We start from the raw sequence: 12939 nt of genomic DNA, 5'->3' as shown, positions 1-12939 counted from the left end.
TGTTTCTCAGCAAATGTTTTCCTTGCCATTTGGCAGAAGTGACTGCTGAGGAGCAGTACTGCTATGAACCTGACCTCCCAGCACCAGAGTTATCTTTTGATAAAGGGTGGTGTATAAATAGAATATAACAATAACAATAATAAACTATTCATTTATTAATCTTTAAGATGCCACAAGCCTCTCTTGACAAATATATTGCTTTTTTTCCTATTAGGTTATTATTTAATATTACACAGATGCTAAATCTTTAAGCATGCTGCCTGCTTTAATCTCTTCCGTTGAAAATGTTAAGTGAATGTTGAAATATTTCCTAAGTTGCACACTGTTATCATATATCAAACCAGAATTGCAGCATGTGTCTGTTTTTTTGCAGGGGGCGGGGTTCCTATCAATACTTATTCCCCTCCCCCCGTCAGTGTTCTGCTCACCATCTGGACTCCGCCCAAAACAGTGGTCTACAAAAGCCACTGGGGATCCCAGGGAATCCAAGCTTCACTCGCCAGGGAGCCGCAGAGATGAAGGTTCTGGCCTTCACCCTCTTCTGCCTCCTCCTTGCAGGAAATGAAGCCAAAGTGTTTGGGAGATGTGAACTGGCTGCGCAACTGAAATGGGGTGGGTTGGGTGGATATCGTGGCGTCAGCCTGGCCAACTGTGAGTTTGCTCTTCGTTTCCCTCATCTTTGCTATTTCTGGTGTTTTTTTCAGGAAAAGGTTCACACACCTTGCTGCCCATCAAAATGTCCCAACTTTCATTCGTAGTTTATGCAAATTTCTATTTAAGACCATGGGGGGGGGGGAGTAGACATTACAGGCAGCTTCCATAGTGAACATTGAAAGAATGTTTTTAAAATATTCTATTTCTAAGCTTTGACAAAAAAGATTGCACACCGAGCGTATACCCAAATTGCAGTCCTTTTCTTGTTCACTTTGTTCCAGGGCTCTGTGCCGCTTATCATGAAAGCAGATTTAACACCAGAGCCGTGGGGCCACCAAACTCCGACGGCAGCCGTGACTATGGAATCTTTCAGATAAACAGCCGCTGGTGGTGCGACAATGGACATCGTCCAACAGCCAATGGGTGTAGAAGCTCCTGCAATGGTAAGCAACTTGATCTTCAGGGAATGCTAGCTTACACTTCTTTAATTCAGTTCACATTTGAAGGTGAATCTACCTAATTTGCACTTTCTGAAATAATACACGGAAAAAGACACAGCACATTCTTCAAAACTCACACTTCTAATCTTGCAATGCCCTTCTCAAGCCAACTGCATTGGGCACAGTATACCTATAAATAGATATATTTACAAAAATTGCATACGAAAGTACATTAGATTACAAAAAATTGCATACAAATCTGTCATTCAGGAGAATTTCACACTAAAAAACTGCTGAATTTACATGAAGACTTTTTAAAAAAAGAATTCCACAACCTCCATACCTTCACCCCCAGGTGTATCTGTCCAGCTCTCAGGACTGTCCTTAGTCAGTGGTCCACAATGTTTTTGGTATGGTGACGCACAAATCCAAATTTGCAAGACATGGTGACTACAGATTTATTGTCAAATGAATTTTGGACTTCCAGAAATGCTGGTACTAATATCTTAATAAACTTAAAAATGTGTTTCCAACACTTCTCTCTTCCTGTGCCCCCTTCTTTGTTGAATTTGTGATGAACTTTTAATGACACAGTTAATAATAAAAATTGGAACTACATAATGAAATTCAAAATGTTTCACATAGTATAGGTTCCATTTATTTGTTAAGAGTTAAAGCCATTGGGGTGAGCATAGGGAAAATTGCAGAGAGTACAGTACAGTCGTTGCTGCTTCCCTCCCCGCAAACTTCATGTTTATCATGGAAAGCCAGCTGTGCCCTGTTTGTCCTGACTGTGTCACTTAATATTGTTTTTACATGCAAACGTACACACTGATACTGCTGTTGTCCAATAACACCAGGGAGCACTCCTTGTACCAGGAAAATCTATACAAGGTAGCCGCACGACACTATTGCGTACACACAGAGCACACACATGCCCTCACACATACAGACCACAGGCATACATGCAAGTTTTGTGTCTCTCGCTCCACCTTATACTGCACAGATATACATTCACTCAGATATGCCTCTCTCTCTCTGCTCAGGTTCTTGTCTTCCTCTGTCTCTCATGCACCACATGTGCATGTGTCCATCCCTCTGCCCTCACCAGCAGCGTAGTGTGGGTTGCTGCCCCCCCTCCCTTGGTGGACTGGGCAGTTGGGGCGGGCACCAGGGGTGGCATGCACAGCCCCCACAGAGGGTGGATGGAGCCCGCCTCCAACAGGCTCTTCGACTGCTGCCTCCATCCACCTGCTCACCAGACCAGCCTGCCTGCCGATGTGCCTCAGCTGCCAGGGCTCAGTACCTGTCGTGGGGATACCTGATTGCACTTCCTCAAAAATGTGTGCCGGGGCGATGGCCCCCCTGGCTTCCCCTGGCTCCTACAACTCCCCCTGGCTCCTACACCTCAGCCCCCCCCCCACTGCTCTCCCTCTTTACTCAGATACATATCTTCCGTTCTGAGCACACATACATGTAACCCCTTTTTCTCACTTGCACGAAACAACATGTAAATCTGTCCCTCCCTTCTTCCATCACACACACATCACAAATACATCTCTCCCACCTTCCTCACACAACTTGCACATCTCTCTCGCAGTCACACACACATTACTTGAGCACTAACATCCCAGCTCTAAAAAGCATCTTCATAGGGCTAAAAGAACCATCTGCCAACAGTGCCGCCTAGTGGGCAGCAACATTCCCCTGACTCTGACCTCAGCCTCTCCTTTACTTTTCCACCCCTTTTAAACAAAACATCCTCAGCACAAGGTTGGTGGATAGCAGAATCCTGAATCCCTGCTGTTCCTCCTCACCCTCCTCCATTCCATTCAGCCTTACTTACCATGGGACAAACAAGACACTCACTGCTTGCTGGCAGGCAGCAGCAGCCGGAGCACACAGGTATAACCCCACAGATCCTTCCTTCCTTTCCCAACCTTTCATTTCAAGTAATCTGGAGGCAGGCAGCTGTGCAAACAAAGGACCTAGCACTCCTTACCAAAGTATTCCAACGGGGTGGGGGGTGGGGGGGAGCACTGAAGCAATCGACCCACTTCAACTGGTTTGCCTGCCCACTTGCAGGCTGTGACCCACAGACTGGGAAACAATGCCCTAGGCCATGAGCTCTCACTAGGCCATGCTCTGCCCCACTGCCTCTGCTCTGTATCCTCCTGCTTTTACCGGGTTGCAATGTGTCCTGGAGCTGTGACCTTGCTTGTCTGGATGAAGGATGAGATGGGCCATTTTTAAAGAACTGATTTCTTTCTCTGGCTAGAATGCAGCTGACTAGAAGGGATCCCCCGCTTGGTGCTATAATGTTTGAATGCCAGCTCAAGGGGGAAATGCTTTAAGTTGTTAACGGAAAAATCTGAGGGCTCTCTTGGACAAAAAGTAAAGACACCAACCAGGATAACTTGGAGCAAAACAGCAGCCTGTAGGCTTGGCCTTTATTGAACTGTTGCAACAGGGTATTCCCTTCCCTTGCAAGAGAGAGGAAAAGACCCAGAACAATGGCCTGCAAGACCTTATAAAAACTTTTGAAATTCCCCTCCTCCAGGTCAAGCCCACCCCCAGAAACATCATGCATACATTACAGAAGGGGTTGACATCATGCATACATTACAGAAAGGAGGGGTTGAGGGAGGAGTTGTGGTGGTAACCTGAGTGTCCAGTCACCTGGCTGGTTCCTCCTTTCCCCCTCCCCATGAGTACTTTCCAGGTGACAATGGGGAGTTTGCAGTTTCCTGCCCCCAGAGGGAAGATCTGATCATTGTCCTTTGTTTCAGCCTGTGGTGAATCCACTGTTCTTTGTGATTTTGATTGTCTTCTGTCTGGGATTATCAGGGTTGACATAGCAACTGGGCAGGGCTCCTGTGGATGTGCTGGGATGCTGAAGAGATTATGGCTGACCAGAAACCAAGCCACCCTCCTTTGATATTAAAATAAAAATGGAACAGTGCAAATCCGATGTATGGTTGATTTTCTATGAATTTATAACAGAAATGTGGCGTATGTAGTGTGTGAGTGTGAGTGTGTGTGAAGTTTGTGCAAACAGAATGATTGGGGTGGGGGGGTTCCTGCTACAGTTCCCCCCTTCGGAGATAAGATTGCAAAGGTGGCTACTTTGCAATCCTTTTCTCCGCACAATTTAAGGTGGTAAATAATAACCTGGTATTCTCCGTCCCAGATGTGTGTGTCCATGTGAACCTGAAAGGGACTTGGATATCATGCTACTTTAAGGATATTTGCATGGAAATATAATGGTGTAACAGTGCACTGCTCAGTTACTTGTGGTATTCTAGCACCTTGGAAGAAATATTTTCTCAATAGTGATCTATGCTTTACATTTAGGCAGGAAGGTCCACTAATGACTGAAAAGTGCAGTTTGCTTCCCCCCCGCCATTTGTGTGTTCTCAGGTGTCAAGGTAGCTCTTCTGCGGTCTCACATCGGCATGGTGTCGCAGTAGTGGCAATCCCTGGTGAATCCACTTAGGGCTTTCATATTTATCATGTAGCCTGGTACCCACCACAGCTGGCACAGGTTTCAGACACGTCCTGAGAGAAATGTCTTTGCCTTGGCCAAAATCCATGGGATTTCTTATTATTATTACAGGCTCTGGTCTCGCAGTCATGGGAGTTGCTCACTTGCACTTTAAGGATCAAAGAGCTAATTGCAGCCTGGATACACTTGCCCAATTCAAACTGAGTCCAATTTGAATTTATGTGCCCATGGTTCTCAACCTTTCAAACCAGTCTGTAAAGGAAAACCGTTCTTAAAAGGGCACTTTGTCCAAATAAGTCAATTTAACTCTATAAGGGATCATTCCTGCTAAACCAAAGCATGTGCACCTTCATGTATCTTATAAGCTTCTCCTTGGTAAAGCAAGTTTTAGCACATTTTAAAATGGATAGGGAAAGTTGGCAGAGTGCCAGGTGGGACAATGAAATGTGGTTATCTAAACATTGGACTACACAATAGTGTGAGCTATCAGAAAGTATAAAATGCATGAGAATTGGTGTGCAAGCAATAAGACATTAAACATAAAAATTACACACAAAAATACCCCCCTTGTGGAAATAACACACTGTCAGACACATTTCAACATTCCTACATAATAACGCTTAATACAAAACAAACTAATTAAATATCAGTTGCATATCTTGACACAATTGTGATCTTTTACGCATGTATCTTTTGAATCCTGGAGCACAGAGGCTTGAGGTTCAAGTGAAAAGATGTCCTTGCAAGTCAACTCCACCCCCCTTTGTCAGGCCCACTCCCCATCAGTCTATATCCTTTGAAAGAGATAGCTGTGGGCACTTTGAAAACTCTGGCGTTGCAGGTCTTGTGATGAGTTGAGGGGTTGTTGCTGCCTTTCATCATTGCACATCTGTAGACGTGATATCCTGTAAGGGGGCAGGGTTTTGGGGACTTAAACACAGTTAGACAAGGAAGGGGTAAAAGGCAAAAGGGATGTCCTCCAGTTTCCATGGGAAGCTGCAAATAATAACAATCTTAGCACATTAAACATTTTATTCATTTCAATATTATTATCACATTTCCACATAATTACTGTTATTATCTGCCAAGTTCGTTTGCTTTCCTTCACTTTGGAGAGAAAGAGAACTGTAAAAAATACAAGGTTAAAATAATAATGAAACACACACAATGACTTATGAGGAACGAAAAATAAACAAATGCTAAGACACACAATTTTAAGAAATCTGAAGTAACAATGAAAATAAAAGAGTGTTTCTTGAAGTGACAACATCGGCTATTGGACAATACTGGAAAATGACTTAATACCAAGGAAAAAATGAATGGCAATTTAAAGTTGTGCAAGTAACTTGCACTAGCCAAGATGACAGAATTAATAAGAAATGCTCAGGCAAAAAGGTAAACAAATACCATTCCACAAACAATGTTTGGTTGTGCTTCGATTAACTTCATAGACATCATGGAGAGACAGATTAAATAAATGAAAACAGATTATTTGTAACTTTAAAAAAAAAGTGTCAAAGCCACAAAGAGATGGAAGTCAAACTGTAGCAGGGATTCAGACTTGTTTCACAGAACAGAAAGAAAGTTGCTGTGGGAGGAAAAAGGGACAAACACTTTGTTATCGGGGTTCACATATCCTGTTAAAAGGGAAAATTATTTCATGTGAGAAGCCTGTCAGGAAATGCTGTTCCTAAAATTCCCATTGAGGGGGGGGGAATGCTTTGATATTTACCTGTGAAAAGAATTTGGCATGTTAAGATTTGGAACCTGGAAAGCTCTTGACTTTTTGATGGGCTAGTTTTTTTTTTTTGTTTGTTTTGTTTTGTTTTTTGTTTTTAGCCTTTTGTCTTAAATAGCCCCTGGAGCAAAGACAGATTAAGGGTGATTTCCCTCAATGGTTCCTCAATGGTTCCGAGTTTTCTTTTACATTTGGAAGAAACCTCCTCTCCCCCCTTACAGTTCCCCCCTTCCTCTCTCTCTCTTCTTTAGCTGATCTAGCCTCTGTGCATGTGCAGAGTTCATGTCTCAGCAAACCTTTTATACTATTGAAAATGTTGCATCCTTTGGCTAAATTACCATTTGAATAAGGGAAGGGAAGGGCAAGGAGTAGATTTTGAAAACAGGGTTTGATTTTAAACGAAAAAGAGGAACTCAGCAATTTAAGTATTCACCAAAACTAGCAATTTCAGCCCAAGCAAGAGACTGCTTCCTTTATGTACAGGAAAGGGCTAATATCCTTCTGGCCATTCGCGGAACAATCAACCGCTCTCTTATTTATGAGTAAAAATGGCCAGAGTTAGAATTCATAGGATTTTTTTTTTTTTTTAACATTCTCAGCCATTTCAGCCTTACCATTTGCAGACAAATTCTACTGCCCTTTATTTACAGGATGGATGGTCAAGGCGTCTATGTATTGAGCTGACTTTGAGGTCTGATTTTTAAATAGTAGACAAAATGATAAACACTGTAATCACCCAAATGCTTGATGTTACCAGTTGTGCTTCAAAACATCATGGCTTCATCTCGCACCTTTTAAAACTAAAAAGCAAAGCTAGGCTGAATTTCAACTCCATTACCACACCAGAATTTAAGAATTACCCTCCAATGCTTGCAGACACATGGTCTTCCACACAGCCACAAATTGGGAGAGTTGAAAGGGACCCTGGGGTCATCTAGTCCAACCCTAAAATACAGGGTTCATAGCAAGATTTGTACTACTAGAAACACACACATACTTATGTACACAGACAAAACTGGGGAAGAGATCACAAGCCATGCGCCTATCACAAACCATGCGCCTATCATGTACTAAGGAAGAGGAAAATAAAAGTACCCAACCCTTTTAGCAGATCTTGAAGCTAGTTTGAGTGAGAGTTTTTACTTCCTTAGACTAAAGAGTGAAAGTTCCTAGATAAATTAAATTATCTTTAAAGACTGAAGTGAACATTTTTCCTAAGATAGGGAGAGGATCTCTTATAAAGCATAGTTAAAACAGCCATAGATTTGATTTTTTTTTTAGGGAATACACAAGTGTTGCCCCCTCCCCTCTTTGCAGTTTCCTTTAAAGGAAGCTTACTCGGGAGTAAATTTACCTGGCACAGAAGTAAGAAGGGAGAAAACAACTGAAAGAGGCAGAGTGAAACAAGGGGGAGGGGGGGCATTTTCTAACAAAAGAGGCCATGAAGTCTTATAGAGACTGATATCAGGAGCCTTACAATAACTCTTCTGTCCAACCAAATCAAAGTTAAAACTGGACTCAAATATTTTTTCTTAGAATGAACACCATACTTTTATAGGCATACGCTTAATGAAATACATACACTGCATTTTAGCTTGAGAGAGCAGTTGTGCTCAACTAGGCTTTTGCAGCAGAAACATTAGGTTAACTTCTCCTTCCAAAATAGACTGGAGCAAACTCAAAGTTACAATAAAACATCATTTACCATTAGACTTAAAATCACCCTCCTCACTTAAAACTAGAAGAAAGAGGTGGGGTAATCCCCCTTTCAGAACACAAGTAGCACGTGTACAGGATTTCACCACTTGGGAGGGAAACTCTCTTTTAGAGCCTCTCTCAAATAACAAACATTTGCACACTCCATTCTCCATTTTGTTTTGTTTAAGATCGATAAGGCGCAACATGGCTTCCTTAGATTTAAAATTTTGAAGCAAGCTTGCAATTTAAAACTATGTGCATTTAAGAACAGTCTGTGGATGCCAAGGCCAATGTAAATACAAACCCTTGAAATATTTCTAAATCTTTGAATACATCTCTTATTCATTTTTTTTTTTTTTGCCTCTGAGCACCATTAAGTTTACAGTTTCATGTTCTAGCTTTAGATTATAGTTTAACAACACAAATTTGATGTGTTCAGCTCTCCCTAAGAGTTCACACCCTGATTTTGTTGAAGGATCCCTGAGGTGGCCACTGTGCCCTGGGTTCTAGGTGGTGGGCCTAAGCCACCCACTAAAGTTACAACGGTCTCGTACTTTGTACTTGGAAAGACCATTTTTGCCCCTTTATTTTATTTCTATTTTTTCTCTAATTGGAGATGACAAGCTGGAGGGGCATATTAGAGTCCTCTCTGGGGCAAAAGGCTTCATGGAAGCTTTGTTGCCAGGAGGAGTCCAGCTAGGGTGTTTAGTGAGCTCCCATTCTCTCATATGTTATTATTGGGGGGTTTTTTTCGTTAACGAAGTACGCTAAAGACAGAAAGAGTGGAAACACACACACAAGGGAGGAAAGGCAATGGGAAAGAAAGGGGGGGACAGAAAAAAATATCCTTTCAGTACTCAAAGTACCATTGACTAACACAATTCCTACTTATCTTCAAGCTACAAACTCATTTCAAGAAATCTTATACATGAACTCAAACTTCATCCACGGGACACCTGGCCCGAAAACTTCTACCTCGGGACACCTGGCCCGAAAACTTCTACCTCGGGACACCTGGCCCAAAAACTTCTACCTCGGGACACCTGGCCCGAAAACTTCTACCTCGGGACACCTGGCCCGAAAACTTCTACCTCGGGACACCTGGCCCGAAAACTTCTACCTCGGGACACCTGGCCCGAAAACTTCTACCTCCCCTTCTACCCTCCACAACAGCCTCCTGCCTAGCCTTTTGGACTAAGTTCGGGCTCCCTACTGGACGCCTGTGCAGTGCAGTGCCAGATCAGGGTCCGAGAAAACAAATTGTAGGGACGTCTCCGAGGGAAGACGTCAGAGAAACAGTAAAAGAGCCACGCTTTCCCGGACTCAATTCCAAGACGGAAAACGGGGGAGAAAAGGAGAGAGAGATTAAGACGTTCCTGGACGACCCTGAGGGGGAACATCGGAAAACAGTAATAGTACCACAATTTCCCTGGCCACATTCCGCGTAAGGAATTGGGGGAGAGAAAGGGAAAGGATTTGACGTTCCTAGACGACCCCGAGAGATAACGTCAGACAGAAAAGTTCCGCGATTTCCCTGGCCACCCTCCGAGGGGGAGAATCGGGGGAGAAAAGGAGAGAGAGAGAACGTACCCGGCCGACTCCGAAGGGTAACGTCAGAAATGAAAGAAGGAAAGTCTGGCTGTCGTGGGGACGTTACTTTTCCACCCCCCTCCCAATGTATTTACTTCAAACCATACTCACGTTCGAAGATGTCCCCCCGCAGATCCCGGGATCCTTTTCCCTTAGCCGGCTTGACCTCGCCTTTGCTCCCCTGGTTGAGCTTTTGGTGACGATTGATTACCGCCCGCAAAGAGGAGGCAGGGAGAGGAAGAAGGATCCCTGGGCTAAGGTTGCCCAGTGGCGCCCGATCCCTTCTATCTCCCCTCTCACCTTTACAGGAGAACCAAGTGTCCCTGAGTCTGGGTCGCCAACTGTTAACGGAAAAATCTGAGGGCTCTCTTGGACAAAAAGTAAAGACACCAACCAGGATAACTTGGAGCAAAACAGCAGCCTGTAGGCTTGGCCTTTATTGAACTGTTGCAACAGGGTATTCCCTTCCCTTGCAAGAGAGAGGAAAAGACCCAGAACAATGGCCTGCAAGACCTTATAAAAACTTTTGAAATTCCCCTCCTCCAGGTCAAGCCCACCCCCAGAAACATCATGCATACATTACAGAAGGGGTTGACATCATGCATACATTACAGAAAGGAGGGGTTGAGGGAGGAGTTGTGGTGGTAACCTGAGTGTCCAGTCACCTGGCTGGTTCCTCCTTTCCCCCTCCCCATGAGTACTTTCCAGGTGACAATGGGGAGTTTGCAGTTTCCTGCCCCCAGAGGGAAGATCTGATCATTGTCCTTTGTTTCAGCCTGTGGTGAATCCACTGTTCTTTGTGATTTTGATTGTCTTCTGTCTGGGATTATCAGGGTTGACATAGCAACTGGGCAGGGCTCCTGTGGATGTGCTGGGATGCTGAAGAGATTATGGCTGACCAGAAACCAAGCCACCCTCCTTTGATATTAAAATAAAAATGGAACAGTGCAAATCCGATGTATGGTTGATTTTCTATGAATTTATAACAGAAATGTGGCGTATGTAGTGTGTGAGTGTGAGTGTGTGTGAAGTTTGTGCAAACAGAATGATTGGGGTGGGGGGGTTCCTGCTACAAAGTGTTCCCCAAAAGTTGGATGGACCTCTAGGAAAAGGTTTTCCACAGTTCAGAGGCAGCCCCTGCAGCCTTGGGGGTGTTTGTATTCTGGGGTTTGCATTTTAGGAATCCCCAGTAACCTCCTTTGCTTTCTGACAAATCTTTGCCAGCGTTCTTAAATGATGACATCACAAATGATATTAACTGTGTCAAGAGGATTGTCCGTGACCCTCAAGGGATGAACGCCTGGTAAGTGCTAATATCTCAGTGCTTGGAACATTCAATACCTGCCAAGTTTTCAGTTCACATAACTATGTAGAGGAAGGTGGTTTCACTTGACTGTTGTATAGCTGGCAGCTAAAGATCCTTCCCCAATAGGCACTGACAAGGGCTAAAGATGCTTCCTTAAATGTACAGCCAGTAGTGCCCTCACTGCTCTGGGACCCTGCTGCCCTTCTCCACTTCCTCTGAGTAACTGGCAGCATCAGACAGTGCTGGGAAGCCAGGAAAAGACCGCAGCCCCACCCGCATCACAAAGCCAGCCACCACTGTGTGCAGCAAACACTTGGTAGCTGTCTTGGTGGGGATATAAGGACATGATTTGGCAACTGAGCCAATGTGAAGTAGTGGTAAGAGAGGACCTGGGAAACCAGAGATCAAATCCTGACTCAGCCAGGAAGTTCACAGGTTGACATTGAGTCAGTCACTGTCTCACAACCCAGCCTACAGTGTTTTTCTAAGGGGAAGAACCATGTATGCCACCTTGAGCTCCTTGGAGAAAAGGTGGGGTATAAATGTAGTAATAAATAAATTGGAATGCAGGAAAGGAGGAGACAGTCTGAGTTCTGTCATGGGCTGGAGCGAAGTCCTGGGGCAAATGGTTCACTTCCCAAGTTTGCTTGGAGGTCTTTCACAGAAGGCTATCAATGCTTAGCAGCCACAATGACTCTGTTCCACCTCCATTGTTAGGCACAATGTGCCTCTGAATGTGCTTCTCACTCACTGGATCATCACCTTGTCGCGGTGTATGGGCTTGCACATTCCTATGACCCTTGGGAGCGAGGCAATCGGGAGTCTCGTACTCCCAGCAGGGTCCCCCAAGGCGGTAGGGTCAAAGGGGAGGAGCTAGACAAAGAATGATCCAAGAAGTCCTCAGTGGCAGGACCGTGAAATCTGGAAGCCCCTAGTCATGAACCGGCACATGGGAGGTGGATACAGATTCAGTTGCTCAGACTCAAGGATGGGGCAGTTTAGCAGCTTGACAGCTGTATCCATGACTGAGCAGTAAAGTTCCATGGGATGGGATGGGATGGGATGGGATGGGATGGGATGGGATGGGATGGGATGGGATGGGAAGCAAAATTTTGCTAGAAGGGCACCATGGGCTGTTAATAGGTAGACTTCCTGTTGACCGCTTAAACTGATCATCAACATGAACAGAAGAATGACCCTGCAGCTGACACAAATGCCTCACTTGGAAATGTTGTGGAGCTTTTAAAGAAGATCCACCTCACTTGTAGTTAGTTATCCAAGCAACAGTCATGTGGCTTCCCTTGCTTCATTTTTTGCTCTTATTCTGACTTTTAGGGTTGCTTGGAGGAATCATTGCAAAGGACAAGATCTCTCAGGGTGGACAAAAGATTGCAATCTCTGAGTTCCATGGTCCTGAATGAATTCCAGCATTTCTCTTGAGATCCCCTTTGATGAAACATCTACCTACTGCCATATAATCAAGATCCAGCTGCTTCTTTCTGGGCTAGCATTGGCATGTTGTGCCCCACCCCATGGTGGAGGGAAATGGCCCTCTTTCTAGATGAGGGGAAGTGATTACTATTTTTAAGTGTGTCTGGGGTGGTGAGTCATCTTGCTTTGGATTGAGAGCTTCTCTGCTTGAAAATCTTCAATAAACTGAACATAAACAAAACTCTTTTCTTGCTTGATTGGTAAATAGAAATAACAGAATTAGGTTAAGCATCATTGTCTCATCATAATTGGCAGGGAGGTGCAGAGGCGTATCAAGGCCCCTTGCACCCTGGCAAGGAGCTGTATGGGCACCCACCCACCCGAAAAATCACTTCTCGCACATGTGATCTTGTTGCGACAGCAGCAACGCACTGCCACACACATACACATCATAATCTCCCACAGTCTACCTTCATGCTTCCTTGCCATCTCTCCCACCACTCAGCTCCCAGCTCTTGTCTAAACTCATGACCTTATACAGATAGTGACAGATTTCTGGGGTGACTTACAAATGTCA

General features: G+C 44.4%; 1 protein-coding gene across 2 annotated transcripts in view; it reads left to right on the top strand.

Annotated features, from left to right (window-relative positions):
• Window positions 1–449: 449 nt before the first annotated feature.
• Window positions 450–12939, top strand: part of LOC308597542 (lysozyme C-3-like) — a 54158-nt gene continuing 41668 nt past the window's right edge. Inside the window, exons 1-4 of one of the 2 annotated variants that reach the window (XM_081213374.1) lie at window positions 464–651; window positions 936–1097; window positions 10850–10928; window positions 12267–12603. In XM_081213374.1, coding sequence (XP_081069500.1) covers window positions 516–651; window positions 936–1097; window positions 10850–10928; window positions 12267–12333 — 444 coding nt within the window. In that variant the 5' untranslated portion in view covers window positions 464–515 and the 3' untranslated portion in view covers window positions 12334–12603. Of the gene's footprint in view, window positions 652–935; window positions 1098–10849; window positions 10929–12266; window positions 12604–12939 lie in introns of those variants that run through there. The other variant, XM_081213375.1, reaches the window with a different exon arrangement.

The sequence above is a fragment of the Podarcis bocagei genome (assembly GCF_964188305.1).
Source record: "Podarcis bocagei genome assembly, chromosome: 11".
NCBI lineage: Eukaryota > Metazoa > Chordata > Lepidosauria > Squamata > Lacertidae > Podarcis > Podarcis bocagei.
Note: the sequence above shows the minus strand (reverse complement) of the source record. Positions and strands in the feature narration are given on the sequence as shown.